The sequence below is a fragment of the Hypomesus nipponensis genome, chromosome 8 (genome assembly GCF_054491055.1).
Source record: "Hypomesus nipponensis isolate SF chromosome 8, ASM5449105v1, whole genome shotgun sequence".
Lineage (NCBI taxonomy): Eukaryota > Metazoa > Chordata > Actinopteri > Osmeriformes > Osmeridae > Hypomesus > Hypomesus nipponensis.
The window spans coordinates 1,683,164-1,701,342 of NC_140368.1; the positions used below are offsets into that span (position 1 = coordinate 1,683,164).

Here is an 18,179-nt window from a genome sequence, read left to right on the forward strand (position 1 = left end):
AGAGACAGAGAGTGTGTGTGTGTGTGTGTGTAAATACAGGCCGCTGGCTGTACCCTTGATCTCAAGCATGTTTCAACAGTGTGAAAGGGGATGAAGGGAGCTGGGTAGGCAGACTGGCTGGAAGAAGGTATGGAGATTGTTATAAGTTTTCCTCATTTCGCTCTCCACTTAGCTAAATAAACACCCAGGAGCTGATATTCCATCAATTTTAATGATGTTGAAATAGAATTTAGGCACAAATACAAACAAATGCTAATTCGCAAGTGATGAGAGACATCAGATATTCACCCATTATTTATTCTGTCAAGTTTCTGCATTTTTTATCAGGACAAATATTCCCATTTCAACACACACACGCTACCAATTTGGCCCTAAATCAACACATTCGTTTGTCAAGTATTCTCTCTGTGTGTCTTTGCAATCACTCCAGTGCACCAAGGACAAATAGTTCAGGCCAAAGTCTAGCAGAAGTGGAGAGAGCAGAGGACTGTCAATATATGCACACATACATTAATCATGGCCAGTTCATTCGACCAACATCATGTTGACTGAATCTCACTCATTCTCTGCTGTCATCCCTATGTGGCCCCTAGTCACACATAGGGTTAGGGTTAGGGTTAACCCTAACCCTAACCCTTAACCCTAACCCTAACCCCTAACCCTAACCCTAAACCCTAACCCTAACCCTAACCTAAAAACAACAACGTCAAGTCCTCTGTGTGGGAGGCAGCCGGCTCTCTCTCCATGTCCACACAGCACAGCCATCAGCCATGCTGGCAAGACCTCCCTCCCACATCCTCCAATAGGAAAGCGACTGTAGGCCATTCTGAAAGACTACACATGGATCCCATTCAACCCGTCAATCATCGTTAACTATCCAGGTAAGAAGGGTCTTCATCTTGCGTGAATCTCCGTCATTTCGATCTGCAGCTGGACTGGCTCCGCCCCCGCCGCTTCCTGTCCGCACTGGGGGCACGTCAGGTAACCGTCGGCGATGGCGTGACTTTTGACGCAGTAGTAGCAGAACACGTGAGGGCAGCCAATGGTGTGAGGCATGGTAGGCCATTCACCACAGAACCCACATTCCTGCGCCCCTCTCTCCCCCTCCTCCTCCCCCGCCGGGCCAGACAGGAAGTAGCGCAGCGCAGCCTTGGCACGCCGCATGTCGACCAGCGGCAGGAGGAATATGAGGAACTCTGCGAAGCCGTGCCACAGCAGCTCCCGGTTCACGTACTGGAACGCCACGTCGCGCGCCCCCGGAGACCTGCTGAACACCGCCCGCGCTCCCAGAATCCGCTCTGAGAGTGACGGGTGCCACCCCTTCCTCAGGAACACCAGGAAGTTGACGAGGTTAGCCGTCTGGACGAGTCCTGTGTTAAAGAAAACAGAAGAGAAGGAGAAAGAAAAGGGTGAATCCTCCTGGTCCACGCGCAGAACACTGGGAACAGGCATCGGGCGAAAGGGGACACACCTACAAGACAACAACAAGAATCACCCAGTGAACATAGCAGCCTGAAGACAACAACAAGAATCACCCAGTGACCATAGCAGCCTGAAGACAACAACAAGAATCACCCAGTGAACATAGCAGCCTGAAGACAACAACAAGAATCACCCAGTGACCATAGCAGCCTGAAGACAACAACATAAGACATTAATAAGGGGACATAACTTGAGACATGATCTACTGATTAGAATTAACATATACCAACGGCTGTCCTGCTCCTTATCAAAGCGTCTGCTAGACAAATAAACTGGAGTATGCTCCACACCTGAGAGGAGGCCCAGGGCTGTGCGAAGCCCTTCAGACAGAGCCCCGCCCTGCCCTGGGCCAGCCCCCAGGGAACGCAGCAGGCTGTGTGATCGCTCCCTCAGCCAGCGAGGCCCAGCCCCCAGCAGCAGCAGGCCCACGCGCTGCCTGTGTGTGAGGGGCCGGTAGCGGGGGGCGTGGGACAGGGCGTTATGGAAGCGCAGGCCCAGCAGAGCCTGGCCCACAGTGGAGCTGCCCGGGTACAGGGAGAACCTAGAGGGACAAATCCACACATCAAAAACCTGAGGCTACAGGCACTACAGTTCTAGTGGAGGCAAACCTTGTGGAAAGAGATCTCATCGAGAAATCAAATACTTGTAAACCCATATCTTGAACTCATTGTCACCGAAAGCATTTTAAGGAGTTTCCCCTCCCCATTCCTCTGTCAGGGGTTATACTGAGTGTTTTTCTTGGTCTTCCTTGAGGGTTTTAGGGTTGTTTGGAATCCCTCCGCTTGTAAAAAGTAGAGCCATACAAATAACAATTCAATCTGGAGGACAAAAAGATTTCTTCCACAACCTCCACACCAGCATCTGCAGCAGGACCTTCAGCTCTGCCTCCAGTGGGGTGAGCAGGCCGGGGCCCAGGTTCTGGAAGCATTGGGAGAACTGGGACCACAGCAGCTGCTCCAGGGCCGAGTCCAGCTCAAAGGCATCCAGCTGGCTGATGCGGAGGACCGGGGTCTGGGGGTCTGCTCCGGATGCCCCGCCCTCCTGCCTTCCCTCAGGGCCTGCTGAGGAAAAAAAACAGCACGAGTCACTGCACAGGTCAACATCACTGCACAGGTCAACATCACTGCACAGGTCAACATCACTGCACAGGTCAACATCACTGCACAGGTGATGCCATGCTGCCATCATGTGTTTGTCGCTCGTCCCAAGTGACGGTGCAGAGGGAAATTTGAACCTGCGACCTCTTGACCTGCAGTGAAATGCTCTACCCACTGAGCTCAACACATCCAGTCTTGTGTTCGTAGCAGTGCCCCATGCGTATGTGACCTTGAAGCAAAGACAGAGGACAGCAACCTGGTTGGATTGGAAAGACACCTTGAGGAGGCGAAAAGATATACTTTGACACCGGAGCGGAAATCCCTTTTCACATGTGAAACCCGCCCTAAATGCAGCTGTGGCATGCTGGAGAGCCTTCTAGTGGGCCCCAAAAACACACACACACACACAGGGCGAGGCACAAGGGCTCTTGGTCTGCTCCCTCAGGAGATTGGGGTGTGTGTACAAATCACATCACCGGGGATTAGCCTGACGGCACAGCCTCGGCTTCTCTGTAAACATCCGCCAATGAGGACCTACTTTCCTCCGGAGGACTCCATATGGGATCTCACAAGTGTGACATCTGGGTTTGGCCAAGCCGCGTGCGCCTGCCCCAGCTCTCAGATGATCTGTCTTTCACTCCAAATGAAAGGCTTTAGAAGTGGATGGGTGAGGCAGAGAGAGACCCTTTCAACACTAACTTTTGTGTTGCGCCAAACAGGATTGGTTCCGAGGCTTTGAGGAGATTTGAGCAATGGAAATGTGGAAGCACTGACAGAGGGTCACTGGCTGTTTCTATAAGCAAGATTATAATACGCAGTGGAGCCTGGGTTTATTTTGGTGCACATATGGGGAAAGTGTCAACAAACGTGATATTCTGCCAAGCAAGTAAAAAAAAACAATACGAATGAAGATAAAGGTCCATTTGCACAGAGATGTAGCAAGTGAAATGTATTATCAAATATATTAATTAACTTACTTTGAAGTATTGGAACCTTGCTAGGCTATAATTTGTGTGATTAGCTAAAACTGGTCGACCAGTTTAAAATGGCACGTGAGAGAGTACACAGACAACACTTATATTAAAGAAATGTCACTTCATATTAAACAGTTCTCGGTTTACTGTAATAATCAGTGCTTGATACATTAAGATCACGTCTGCATTAGTGGGTTACAGTGAACTTGTGTGTCCCTGTAGACTCTTCCCCCCCCACCAGACCCTCTCTCCCACCACCAGACCCTCTCTCTCCCACTCTCTCCCCCACTCCCTCCCTCCAGCAGCAGGTGTGAGACCCCCCCCCCTCCCCCTGCCCCCTTAATGCTCTTATTGAGCAGTTTACAAGTTATGAATGAATATGTTTTATTTGGGGAACACATTATTGACAGCCACCTATCAATAGTAATGCGACTATTGTCAAGGGCCTGTCAATATGAATGTAATTATGATGTAGAGGATGTGGGAGAGGCAGGAGTCCAGGCCTAGTGGCATCTCCTGCATGACTCCATATCAATAGCACGATTGCTATTGACATGCTCACTCCCAGTCACATCACTTGCCACATACACCAGCAGACACTTCAGTCAATGCAGTCTGCCTGTAAAATGAAGCATTTGAATTTACGGGGCTTTGACCAGAGAGCTGGAAATCCATGCCCCTTGTAATCGTCAAATGTCCCAATCAATGACCGTATTTGCTCCTACTGCAAACACAGTACCCGCGCACAGCTCACTTCTGCTAACTATGAACGCTCTCTCTCTCTCTTTCACACACACACACACACAGATCAGGAGATATGGACTTCATAACCCGCTCTGAAAAATGACAAAAAACTGCTTTTAATTATACTGTGCCCAAGCTAGCAGGTATCTAGCCCCCCCCCCTCACACACACGCACACACACAGAAGCTAGAAAAAGCCTTCGTTAACCAACAGCCTTAAACAAGCACACCTTGTCCTCCCAGACTGGGGCAAGGCTGGGCTTCAGAGCACCCAGGAGCACCCAGGGGCACCCAGGGGCACCCAGGGGCACCCAGGAGCACCCAGGGGCACCCAGGAGCACCCAGGGGCACCCAGGAGCAGCCAGGAGCACCCAGGGGCACCCAGGGGCACCCAGGAGCACCCAGGGGCACCCAGGGGCACCCAGGGGCACCCAGGAGCAGCCAGGAGCACCCAGGGGCACCCAGGAGCAGCCAGGAGCACCCAGGGGCACCCAGGGGCACCCAGGGGCACCCAGGGGCACCCAGGAGCAGCCAGGAGCAGCCAGGAGCACCCAGGGGCACCCAGGAGCAGCCAGGAGCACCCAGGGGCACCCAGGGGCACCCAGGAGCAGCCAGGAGCACCCAGGGGCACCCAGGAGCACCCAGGAGCACCGAGGGGCACCCAGGAGCAGCAGGCAGGAGATGGCAGCATGCACAGGGTCCCTCCCCAGCCTGTCACAACTGCAGCAGTGCAGTCAGCACCTACTGGCTGACTGACATACAGACAGAGAGACAGACACACCACCACCAGACCAACAGACAGTCACCAGTAAGCCTACACTAGGCCGCTCGCTGCTAGCTACTGTCTGTTTACAGAGACAGAGAAGAAGAAAGAAAGGGGAGGGAGAAAGGTGAGGGGGGAGAGAGAAGGGGGGATAAGCACAAACAGCTTCTGCATCCTGACCTTGAGAGCGCTGGTCACAGTACAGCAGGACCACACATTCATGAAGAGAACGCCGCTCTGCTATTGGACGATGACTATGCCGTCATCTTGACCTTGGAGCCTGGCCTGGGAGTGAGGGGAATGACAGCTCTGGGGGGGTGGAGGGAGGGGGGTGACATGTGGCTGAGGGGGCAAATAAGCTACTCTTGTTTTTTTCTCAGACAGAGGACAAAATACAGAAAAACAATCCACTATTATTATTCATTACAGTATTGTTTCCCTCCAGATGTGCAGACGGCTCTCTTTTTAGACATATAAGGCTAAATCTTGGCTTCTGCTTGTGCTCAAACTCTGTAGCAGTTAGAAGAGGCTGTTCCTGCATTCTGGAGAACATATCAGAGGGAGGACGTCAGCTGAGAGGTTGGCAGCAAATCTGCATTTCTGCACATGCAGCGTGCTCAATTACATCATATCGCTCCACTGGTGTCAAATCATTTGAATAGGAGGTCTGGAGAATGTAACGTTTTCTTCTGCCAGCACCCATATTTTCTCTCTCCATTAGTTTGTGTGAGGTTTGCTAAAGTTCCCTAAATGAAAACAGAGAATAGAATATCACTTATGGCTTTTTCTTATTTTTAAATGGTGATGTAATTTCCACGACTTGGGGAGGGAAGGGGTGAAGAGGAGGCACTGAACTGAGACTAAATCACCCAGGCGGGAACCAAACTAATTGTTATGGGTCTGTTTCATAAAAGATGAATGTGTGTTAATGCATGGAGGGTCCTTATACCCTGGTGGTGGGTGTGCTGAACTAATGCTTTATCAAGGTCCTCTCTCCTGCTCTAATCACCTAACACTGCACATAGACATGGGGTCAGGAACAACTTCTACTGTAGAGTCAGAAAACCCTCTCCTGGAACCTGTCTGACACAAAGATTTGTGCTCTGGTTAATCTGATTCGCTCGGGAGGTGAATTATTTAAGGGAATTAATTGATTTTGTGAGTATGAAGGTGGAGGATGCAGAGGCTGTATGAGTAATAAGGAGAGAGGGTTTGCAGGAAAACAACTTAAAAACTCATGAAACATTTAGAGGTTGGAGAAAGCGTGTTGAATGAGGAGAGAGAACAGTTAATGAATGAGAAAATTGAAGTTGTGTCTCAAGAAGCAATGTACGAGCACTGGGCCCTAACCCTAATGCTAATAAAATGCTGGAGAATATTTGATCAACCCATGCAGACGTCTTCCTTAACGCCTGACGACACACAGAGCCACGAAGGGGAAAAAAACACACTGACGTGAACTCTTGTTCTTGCATGTTTTATCATTTGTACGCAACAATTAAAAAGGCCGAGCGGATGAGATGCCTTCGCAAGCAGGAAGCTCGCGCCAAGCGCTTCGTAAAACCCAGACGCCGATGTCCCTGAGACACAGCGGCAACGCGCAACCCCGTTAAAGGCGTGTGTTAACATCCACAGCCGTGTCTCATTACTACACACATCACACAAAGCTTCGTACACCACAGCCATGTTCACATGACGAACACGACATCCTCGTGGCTCTTTGCACTCTAGATATGCTCGTGTCCAGGGCGCCTAGACCTCCGGAAGGGACTCCTTTAGAACGCTGAGGAAATTAAATGCTCATGGAACATTGAGACTACAGTTTATGGTGAATTGTCCCATTCGCTGTAGTTTTAACAAACGACAATTGTGCTTGGGTCTGACCAAACAATACATTCATACTACACTGCCAACGCTGTACACGGTGAACCACACGGTCGCAGAGCCACCGACAAATCCTTTTTTAATGCTTCTTCCATAGAAATCTATAGACGACCCTCTTGACCCTAAGCTGAGCTCACATCCCACTTTAACATTTACTGATTCCTTTAAAACTCCCTCATTATTCCAAGTGTTCAGATTTAGGCCCAGGCCCCACCCCCTCCCTCTCTCTCTCTCTCTCTCTCTGCCTTGCTCATCCTGTGTAATCAGCGGATCCAGACCCACTGCATAACAAGTCCTACCGTTTTTATTTATTTTTTAATTCTTCAAACTCTATGAACATCAGTCATTAAAACAAAATCCCAAATCTGCTCCATTTTGATAATAAAGCGAGAGCATTATGCGATAATCGGGAGGGGATTAGGGTTGGCCCCGAGTGAGACGGTAGCCGCTGGGGGGTAGAGAAACTACAATATGGAGATGGATTGAGAGGAATGAAGTGAGTGGCTTTAGAATTCAATAAACCCAACTTTACAGTCACTAGACTGTCAGATGCGTCTCTGGCTCTGGTTCTTTGGGCTGTTAAGATAAACAAGGTAAAGAATCACACCACTACTTTTAGCATGCATTTGAGACCGAGCTGTAGAATTCAACCTCCCAGTTAACAACGTTGTTACTTATTCTATAAATTGCTTCGGAAAATAGATACGTGTATCAATAACGTATAAAATATGTCCTTTAAAATTATATCAGGCGACGGGATCTAGTTGGATAGTTTTGTGATAAGAACTATGTAGCCTAGCTTATGTAGCTAGCAAGCTGAATGAAGATATAACACCATTTCTCGCTCAAGCAATAAGAAAACCGGGGAAAGGATACGTAATGGTACAACTTGCACACGGCATGTGAAACATACACAGGTGTATATTTACCCATTGTTATTCCTGAGAATACTGAACTGCTCGAGTTCACCTCGACATGGCAACACGCTGTTCTTCCGGGATGTGAACGTTTAGCCACGCCCCTGAAAGGGAATACGCCAATCGTGAATCGAGTGCTAAAACCATCATCAAGTTCAACCAATGGCACGATAAAGCGCCAAACTGTCTGGTTCAGCGAGGCAAACACGGGAGTGGGAGGGGTCCTCAATCTCAACCCAACCACAACAACCGCAAAGTCGTCATTATCCCGAATTTCAACCAATTGCTACTTTTAAAATGAAGACGGAAAGTTATTTAGACCAATCCTTTTTCTGCAGCGTGCGGGAAAACTTCCACATGCAGTTTGCTCACGGGGTTGTCGATAGTTGTAGCAACCGCTTTACTTAATTGAGACCTAGCAACCACCTCATACTGAAAAGAAAGTATGCAGGCTAGACTAACAAGCGCTTTACTTGAATTTCACTTAAACAGAGGGATATGCACATATAATCATGAGAGATCAAGAGATATAGTAGTATGACTGCCATCTTTTACCATCTTAAGGTTACAAATGATCTTCATAAAGCGCTGAATAGATTAGATACTTAAGTATACATGTTCAGGCGACATTTGGATGTGCAATTTAAGCAACAGTACAACACCTGTTAGCACGGCTAGCCAACTCTTGGTGGTCGAGTCCAGAATTGGAAGAAAGTTGGCTAGTTTGGTGAGGCACATTTTAGCAAGCCAAGTACTAGTCTACCTGTTCCAAATGAGTCAATATAATGTATCATGTCGGCTGGGGCAAAGAAGTCACGTTTCTTTAAACGAGAAGTCAACATCTGCTGTCGATTATGGTCTCTTCACCTGCCGCCCTGTGACAAAAATGAAGCATCTCCTGGAAGAATTTAAAGGGCTCTACGAGGAAAGATTGAAACGTATCGATTTTGATACAAAAGGAAGTACACAAGAAGATATGCTGCGGGTAGGTGATCTGTAATTTAGCAGAACCCGGTCATACTATTCTAAAACTATCCAGCACTACTTTCACCTAAGTGAAGTTCCACGTCTATCAATTCCCCTAATTTCTCAATGTCTCTGACAACTTTGTGGGCAAAACACCGTGAGAGCAGAATCATTTGCGAGACAAATTACGGAGAGAAATGCATAAATTGTTTTATAAAGCTGCCGTACTTGTAACAGGTGGCGAATTACATTATGCTCTTCCATCCGGGCTGCAGACATGAAATTGTGGATCCGCAGTCATGTTTAAAAGCCTTCTAATCATCCCGATTGTCATGTGAGATCGTTTAGACGCGCAGTGTATTTGAGGGGCTGTGCATCAAAGCAGATGTAACAAGGTTTCAGAGACAGGGTTTGGTTAAACGGGGCAGTACTCTGCCTACCTAACAAGGTTATGCATTTAAGAAAACTCAGGAGGCCTCGAGCTTTTCCTTGGCTAACATGTCAATCAAAAACAAAAGAAGAAAGAAATGTTTGCCTCCAACCTTCACATGCAGTGCCTTATACGTTCAGTTACAACGTGACTATTTACCAAGGTTTTATTCACACAATGAGATGCAACATTTAGACCCATTCATCTGTTGTTTTCCTTGTAGATGAAACTAAATGTTCTCCAGTCATATATTAATGACCTTGGTGACCAGAATCAGGTTCTGATTCAAACTGTGGAGGACCTGGAGAAAGAAGCTAACGATAAAGTCGCCAGCCTGGAGGTAAAGTTGCGCACTTCGGATGACATCATTAATGTAAGTATGTTTCTCTTTCTCTCTCCCTTTAAAATAAAAAAATCGATACTCCTTTTTGTTGCCGTGCGTATGAAAGCCATAAGCCTTCAGGTGAGTGAGTTTAGCGTGGCATGGTCAGTGTTCAAGGTCTATTGTTGGTGTTCAAATCCAATCACTGCAAATGCGAACGCTGAAGATGAAAAAACACTGTTAAACACGGCATGATTGCAGTACTAACCTACAGGAAAACACCACAGGTAAAAGGGCATTTTACTTCTACAGAATAGAGATGCAGAGATGTACCTCAAGGTTCTGAGTAAGCACACCCACACACACACCCACACACACACCCACACACACACCCACACACACACACCCACACACACACCCACACACACACACATACACCTTCACACACACATATACACATTCAACCTTTGATTTATTTTACAGACGCATTCATCCAAAGCAACGTACTAGTGGGCAAGATATAGAAAACATCAGAAAATAAGGAATAGAGAAGTGCATAGTTCAGCAAATCTTAGTGTTCTGAGAAAGAGAACAATGTTATGTTAACATGAATCTTGTTTTGAAAACTTGACCTGCATCCTCTTACCCCTTACACCCCTCCTTAGTACTGTCCCTTCCAAGCTCACTCTTATGACCATTTCATCATATTTACATTTAGTCATTCAGCAGACGCTCTTATCCAGAGCGACTTACAGTAAGTACAGGGACATTCCCCCCCGAGGCAAGTAGGGTGAAGTGCCTTGCCCAAGGACACAACGTCATTTTGTGCAGCCGGGAATCGAACGGGCAACCTTCTGATTAGTAGCCCGATTCCCTTACCGCTCAGCCACCTGACTCCCCATATATATATATATATATAATAACTTTATAATTATTTTATAATTCCTGTTGTTACTGTAGGTATTGCTATATAGCTACATGATAGTTTGTGTAACCTAAATGTAAAGTTTTGCCCGAAGTAATGTTCCCTAACAACAGCATGTAATAGAACACCATGCAGATGTTACAGTGCCTGTGCTAGCCTACAGTACAGACCCTCCTTGGACAAGAAATATGATTCTTTCTCTTCTGGTGAGAGTGAAAAGGTTGTGTTTATGTGGCTCCCAGTCGGTCTGTGAACTGCGTCTGCCTAAATGAGATTGGTCTGAACGGATGGACAGTCTCAGAAGTCTGTTAGACGCTTGTCCCCAGACTGTCATAAGCAGGACTGCGCTGATGTCCCTAATTGGAAATTAAATCAAATCACAGGCATTTAGAGTCACTTATGAACCATCCCACAATGCAAACTGTACAACAAGCTTGGTAATATGAGAGGGACATGTAAGATTGAATTGTTATGTTTTCTTTGTTTTATCTACGCAGTGTTAGCACACTATAATGGGTTTCTAGACTTTTCCATTTGCTGTGTTGTGCAGGATAAATATGTATCTTCACTTCGGTGGAACATTTTAATAGAAAATATTCGACGATATATTCTTTACAGTATTAAATTGGTCAAAGTAGGATGTGTTATTACAAGGTTCGCCACGTTTTAGAGTTTTCATCACAGCCTTCAATACTTGACGTGTTACGGGCTGCTTCCTAAGGAGCGGTCAGGGTCAGGGGTTAAAGGTCAGGGCGTCAGAGGTCAGGAGGTCTCTGATGGCGTGTCTGTCGGGGTGTCCCAGGGTCTGGCCCAGCAGAGGAAGGACCTGGAGGAGAGGACATGTGCTCTCCTCTCAGAGAACGAGGACTTGAGGTCAGACGTGGATTCTCTGAGAGTCCTGGGCTGGCCGGACGCACACACACACATCCCAGACGTGAGTCGTACCTACCCATAGCTTTCCCACTCTCCACTACCCCCCTAGTGCATCTGGGTCTCCATCTGTGTCTGTGTTGTGTGTTTTAATACCCTGATCCTATCCCCTAGCCTGCAGGGCAGAAAGGGCTTGTGCAGATCACTTCAGATCAGCCAGGATCATTAGGGATCACTGGGCTCTGCTTTGATACTCTGATCCTGTCCAGAGATCGTTCCCACAGTCCTGCACTCTCTCTCCCTCCCCTGCTCTCCCTCCCCTGATCACCCTCCCCTGCTCCCCCTCCCCTGCTCTCCCTCCCCTGCTCCCCCTCCCCTGCTCCCCCTCCCCTGCTCTCCCTCCCCTGCTCCCCCTCCCCTGCTCTCCCTCCCCTGCTCCCCCTCCCCTGCTCTCCCTCCCCTGCTCCCCCTCCCCTGCTCTCCCTCCCCTGCTCTCCCTCCCCTGCTCCCCCTCCCCTGCTCTCCCTCCCCTGCTCTTCCTCCCCTGCTCTCCCTCCCCTGCTCTTCCTCCCCTGCTCCCCCTCCCCTGCTCTCCCTCCCCTGCTCTTCCTCCCCTGCTCCCCCTCCCCTGCTCCCCCTCCCCTGCTCCCCCTCCCCTGATTACCCTCCCCTGCTCTCCCTCCCCTGCTCTCCCTCCCCTGCTCCCCCTCCCCTGCTCTCCCTCCCCTGCTCTTCCTCCCCTGCTCTCCCTCCCCTGCTCTTCCTCCCCTGCTCCCCCTCCCCTGCTCTCCCTCCCCTGCTCTTCCTCCCCTGCTCCCCCTCCCCTGCTCCCCCTCCCCTGCTCCCCCTCCCCTGCTCTCCCTCCCCTGATCACCCTCCAGTTCTGTTCCCATCCCTGCTGGTCCTGCTGTGGCCTTCCAGCTGATCTCCAGTCAGGCACCTTTCCTTGCAGGTGAACACTTGGAAACTGATTTGAGAACAGTTCCTATGGGCTTGGTGCTTGTGTCAGCCTTGTGAGTCACAGTGATTTTCAGCACACACACATTTCAGCACACTCATACATATACATGTTAACATGCACACACAAACTAACACACATTCACAGATATACCCCCCCCCCACACACACACACACACGCACACACTCAAAGGTCACAGGGTAGTAATGGTTGGCTATGCTAATACTGTTGTTAATGACTTTCCTTTGAGTGATAATTGATCGGCTTCATTAGCATATTAACTTGGTGGGCCAGTGTCAGTACTCTGCAGCACAGAGCGTAATGGATGCCCTCTCCTGAGCCCTGGAATAATGAACTAATTAGCTTAATTAAAATCAATAGAGGTGCCAATATAAGGTTAGGGCTCAGGGCCGTGGTCTCTATCTGTGTAAAGTATATGTCATGGGGGGAGGGGGAGACAGAGAGAGGGAGGGAGAGAGAGAGGGGAAAAAGGTATGAAGGTGAGAAGAGTGGAGCAGAGTGAAAGTAAGGTTGAATAGCAATGAGAGAGAGAGAGGAAGGGATAGAATCGTAGAGAGAGTCAGTAGGAAATGAGGAAGACAGAGAGAGAGGTTTCTAATGCTGATTTATGAGTGCTTGACGGTCGTTAGTTGGAATAAATGGCTTGTTGGAGCACTGGCAGCATTACTGGCCTACTGGATACTAAGTGCATTGTAAGGTCAGCCGTGAGGGCAAGCGGACATATGTAGTTCTCTGCCCTTGTAAACCGGAGTCAATACATCAGGGATCTCAGCAGGCATGCCTCCTCTGGATCCACAACCACAGGGAAGGCCACGCATTAGGCACCATGGCAAATGCTGCTAACTGAATTTTCTCTCCTTTGTTCATTGATAAGAAGCTATTATTATTCAACCTTGGTTATGTATCTGGGCTCGTCTTAACAAGATTTGAAGACCCCTCGTGGAAAGCGATGTTGGGGTTTAAACTGGAACACGTTCATCTCAGGACAGTCGTAAGGCACACAACGCTCCTCTCTGTTGCTGCCCTGCGTTCTGCCCTGCGTTCAGACTCAGTAGGGTTCTTGTAAGGAGGACACGAGACTGTTGTTCTTGACCTTCTGTCTTTCATCCATCATCATGTCTTTCATCCCTCTGTCTACATCTGTCTTTCATTCCTCTCTACATCTCTCTGTCTTTCACCTCTACATATCTGACCCCTCTCTCTCAATCTATCCTTCTGTCTTTCATCCCTCCGTCTCTCTTTCTTTCCCATCCCCCCCCCCCCCCCCCCCCCGGCTCCCTTAAGACAAAGGAGGTGAGGGAGGGATAGAGCGGGGGGGGGGGGGAGGGATGAGGGCTGTTTTGTGACGGTTTTGGAGAGTGACGGGCAGGACAAAGAGTATAGGCAGGAAAGGACAAGAGGGGAGGGGGGAGGGGGGAGGGAATGGCTGACCTACATCCAAGGCCTTAATCACTCCCTCAATCTTGACGTGCCATTCTCTGCCAGACGTCTCTGCCAGACGTCTCTGCCAGACGTCTCTCCTCTCTCACCTGTCCCTCGCCCCTATCTCTCCTCCTCCCCCAGCCAACCTCATTTCTACTGTCTTGTTTCCAGTGCAGGTCAGGTCTCTGTGATGTCCTCCCTCCTCACTTCCTTTGGCCCGCTCGTGTCCTGGTCTCCTCTGTCCTTCCCAGAGGGAGGTAGCAGCGAGGTGGAGTGAGGATAGAGAACACAGACAGGATGGAAATGCAGCTTCTGACGTGGGACTCTGTCTTTACACTGACCACAAAAAGTCATCTGTGTGATGCAACATCCATGTAATCATGTGTGTGTCCTGTGTGTGTCCTGTGTGTGTGTGTGTCCTGTGTGTGTGTCCTGTGTGTGTGTGTGTCCTGTGTGTGTGTGTCCCCCCTGCAGGGCAGCTGACCAGTCCTTTTAAGTATATTTCCTCACAGCCTTTTAATGGTTTTGCACACGCACGTACACGCACGCACACACACACACATTGCCATTCCTCTAACAGATGAGTTTACCGTGGTCATAACCTTCAGAGGACTCATTACCATAGATTGCATGCCTTTTCATAAAGCTGAGACCAGTGGTGACGGATTGATGTTGGCACACACACACACACAGAGTTGGTAATGAGACCTTATTCCGGACACCCAACCTTGCTGGCCGTAAATGAGAACAGCCACTCACCCATACATAGTTAATCAGCTAATGTTGTTTTATTTCTTATTATTAATCTGGCCCTGTTTGTGATTTATCTCAAGCAGCAGCTCTGTCCATCACAGCTGTGTTCTATTTCCCTTCAGCAGAGAGAGAGAGAGAGAGAGAGAGAGAGAGAGAGAGAGAGAGAGAGAGAGAGAGAGAGAGAGAGAGAGAGAGAGAGAGAGAGAGAGAGAGAGAGAGAGAGAGAGAGAGAGAGAGAGAGAGAGAGAGAGAGAGAGAGAGAGAGAGAGAGAGAGAGAGAGAGAGAGAGAGAGAGAGAGAGAGAGAGAGAGAGAGAGAGAGAGAGAGAGAGAGAGAGAGAGAGAGAGAGAGAGAGAGAGAGAGAGAGAGAGAGAGAGAGAGAGAGAGAGACAAAGACCGAGGGAGAGGGAGAGGGAGAGAGAGACAAAGACCGAGGGAGAGGGAGAGGGAGAGAGAGGGAGAGGGAGAGGGAGAGGGAGAGGGAGAGGGAGAGAGATGGAGATGGAGATGGAGAGGGAGAGGGAGAGGGAGAGGGAGAGGGAGAGGGAGAGGGAGAGGGAGAGAGAGAGGGAGAGGGAGAGAGATGGAGAGAGATGGAGAGACAAAGACCGAGACAGAGGGAGAGGGAGAGAGATGGAGAGGGAGAGGGAGATGAGGAGAGAGGGGGAGAGACAAAGACCGAGACAGAGGGAGAGAGAGAGAGAGACAGAGAGAGTATGCTGCGTTCTTATTCATGTACTTATAGGATTGCATTGGTAATGAATTGGCTTGCTGTTTATGCATACATGCCATTGCCTATGTCTGACCTTAGTAATACTGAGGGTCCCTGGCTTCCAGCCCAGGGTTACAGGATCATAACATATGCAGCACACTCCTTATTAAATACTGACCTATGTGTGAGGAAGGTCACTTCATTGTTTCACACCGGTTTTCGATATTGGAATTATGTGAATATTTGGTTAGTTGTATTGTCCAGAATTGAAATTGCACCTACCTGAGTAATTGCAATGCTATCGCATGTACTAAACACAGCGAGCACACGCATACATGCATACACACACACACACACAATACTCAAATCAAGGATTTCTCATGTGCTTGTGTTCATTTGGGTCCCTGGTACATTTTGCCCAGGGGGTCAAGATAGCCGTCATGTTTGACCTGCTGCTGGGTCTAGGCTTCTAGGTCCTGATTTGGTTAGCCTTCCTAAAATACTGTGGCTGTCATCCTGTGGCTGTCATCCTGTGGCTGTCATACTGTGGCTGTCATACTGTGGCTGTCATGTAATATCCTCCTGATGAAGAAGCGAGCACCTGTTGGCTGTGTGTTGTGTGTTTGATGTGTTCACTCCAAAGCCCGTCCTCTGATCCTCATGCCTCAGAGAGACTGCTAGTCCTGCTGGGCGTCTGAACTGGTCGTGTCCTGGTGTTAGGTCAACTCTCTCCAATCAGCTAGCTGTCAAATACTCATAACCTCCAGAAGATATGTCCCTTATTGCTAGTGAAGACAGACTGAACCTTCTTCCACAACACTCTCACGTTATATATATATATATTTTAAAGATAGCATCTCTTTGTTTCATTGCCCTGGACTGGAGCGTCCTGTACAGCGTCTGTGTTCAGACTCCCACAGCTGCTCCTGGGCACAGGTGTAAACTTCCAGACCTCAGACTTGTTTACTTGTGTGTGTTCTTTGTTTACTGGGTTGTTTGGCGCTGACCTGAAAAAGCCAGGTTCATCATGTTAGCCCTGTCCCACACAGACATCCCCACATCATGCATCAAACATGATCCCCCTCACTAATGGACACAACCCAGGATCCTCTCTGTGGTCCCAATCACCCAGCCCTGATACCCTCTGGAGCCTACACTGTGTGTGTGTGTGTGTGTGTGTGTGTGAGTTTGAATCCACCAGACATTGTATATGACATTCATGCGTGTATTGCAAGCCCAGTCCTCTATAGTACTGCTCTGTCTCTTACACACACACACACACACACACACACACACACACACACACACACTGCTGTGTGTTGACCTGTGAGTCATTACCGTCAGCATTGATTTCCTTTTCCCTGAGTGACCCCTGTCACCACGACGATAGAGTGCATGCTTGCCGATATTTCACCAGCGTTGCCATCGGCATGACAACATCAGCTTTGACCCCAGACAGCACTCATCTCTCTCTCTCTCTCTCTCTCTCTCTCTCTCTCTCTCTCTCTCTCTCTCTCTCTCTCTCTCTCTCTCTCTGTCTCTCTCTCTGTCTCTCTCTCTCTCTCTCTCTCTCTCTCTCTGTCTCTCTCTCTCTCTGTCTCTCTCTCTCTCTCTCTCTCTCTCTGTCTCTCTGTCTCTCTCTCTGTCTCTCTCTCTCTCCCAGGTTATAGTTAACTGTTAGATTTCCTTCCTTCCCTCCCTCCCTCCCTTCACTGCTCTCATTAGAACTAAAGTTGAACCTTAAGTAACAGAAAAATCAAAGAGAGTGTGTGTGTTTCCTTACTCTGAATGTGGGCTTTTCAGGCCTGAGAGCTGCATGTCAGCTATTGCGTCAAAGTTTTGATTTAATCCCTAAAGAGAAAAATGAGGCATAACCGAATGTTATTAGCATAATCATAATCACATTTCATATTTCATATCTCTTTTCATCTTGGCTGTATTTTCCTATTTTGGGATGCTGTCTGCCACTGAGCTAATTGAAGTCTGATGATCTTGGCTGTTAGGAAAATACCCGTCAGTTAAAGGCTTTAACTAAGACCTTTTATATCTCTTCTTCTCTGCAGACATTCTCTCACTAGTTTTGTCTCTTTCTGTCTTTCTCTCTCCCCCCCCCGCTCTCTCTCTCTCCCCCCCGCTCTCTCTCTCTCTCTCTCTCGCCCCTCTCTCTCTGGTTATGTCACAGGTGATTTCAGCCCGGCCAGGGGACACCGTGGGGACAGAGCTGATTGGATCAGCCCGTACACAAGCGTACGTATGAAAACAATACTCACACTTCCCTACTCTCTCCAATCACCAAACGTTCTTCTAGAACGTAGTCACATCACACAGCGCTACACTGCTGCGGAGAAGGCGGATGAGTTCACACACACACACACACACACACCTGTGTTGAACCAAAACATTCTCTAGAGGACACACTCCTCTGGGAACCACGGCAACGCCAGTGTTCCCCTGGCAATATGCAGAGTGGTGTGTGTGTTGTGTTGTGCTGGGCTCAGAAAGACCACCTCCACCATCAGTCAGACGAGGACAGTAGAAGAAATCATATACATCTAATTCAAGATATACAATTATATACATCAAATATATGTAGGAAAATACATACAAACAACAGAACAGAAAGCTTTAAATCAAAGAACTGAATTAGGTCAACAGATTTAAACGTGTGTATTTTAGTTGATATGTTAACAATTTAAAAATGTTAAAAACAAACATTAAAAAAGCGTTTTATAATATTACAAAATCATTTCCAGAACGAGGCTTGCCTCCTATAATGTGACACACACAGAGCAGGAAGATACTACCAGCTTGTACTTTATAACTCGGACAGAGTGAATGAAGCCATAATGATGAACCCAGTGCTAGTCTTTGGGGGGTTGATGGAGGAGAAGGTAAATAAATGAATGAAATAAATCAGGTGTGATAAAACAGGATTGAGAT

The 18,179-nt window shown here is 48.3% G+C and overlaps 2 protein-coding genes across 15 annotated transcripts in view; one reads left to right on the forward strand and one right to left on the reverse strand.

Annotated features, from left to right (window-relative positions):
* Positions 1-192: 192 nt before the first annotated feature.
* On the reverse strand, positions 193-8,629 carry pex2 (peroxisomal biogenesis factor 2). Of its 2 annotated transcripts, none has more exons than XM_084702786.1 (5): positions 8,523-8,629; positions 7,873-7,964; positions 2,330-2,540; positions 1,773-2,023; positions 193-1,370 (listed from the first exon to the last, which is right to left on the reverse strand). In XM_084702786.1, exons 2-5 carry the CDS (start codon positions 7,874-7,876, stop codon positions 895-897), a joined length of 942 nt encoding a protein of 313 aa, XP_084558912.1. In that variant the 5' UTR covers positions 7,877-7,964; positions 8,523-8,629; the 3' UTR covers positions 193-894. The 2 variants fall into 2 exon arrangements, with proteins under 2 accessions (XP_084558912.1, XP_084558911.1); XM_084702785.1 differs by having other exon boundaries at positions 2,330-2,543.
* Positions 8,061-18,179, forward strand: part of LOC146274680 (uncharacterized) — a 67,631-nt gene continuing 57,512 nt past the window's right edge. For 11 of the 13 annotated variants that reach the window (XR_014766276.1, XR_014766277.1, XR_014766278.1 and 8 more), the window contains exons 1-4: positions 8,061-8,845; positions 9,480-9,629; positions 11,306-11,437; positions 17,422-17,486. Coding sequence is in view for 10 of the 13 variants with exons in the window: in XM_084702774.1 (XP_084558900.1) it covers positions 8,495-8,845; positions 9,480-9,629; positions 11,306-11,437; positions 17,422-17,486 (698 nt within the window). In the remaining 3 variants the exon portion in view is untranslated. The remainder of the gene's footprint in view (positions 8,846-9,479; positions 9,630-11,305; positions 11,438-17,421; positions 17,487-18,179) is intronic. The other 2 variants (XM_084702776.1, XM_084702779.1) reach the window with 2 other exon arrangements.

Coding starts and splice junctions, on each gene's coding strand:
- pex2 (XM_084702785.1), bottom strand. Junction 2,024..2,329: donor CTGCAGATGCTGGTGTGGAG/GTTGTGGAAGAA, acceptor TTGTCCCTCTAG/GTTCTCCCTGTACCCGGGCA. Junction 1,371..1,772: donor AGCCCTGGGCCTCCTCTCAG/GTGTGGAGCATA, acceptor TCTTTAACACAG/GACTCGTCCAGACGGCTAAC.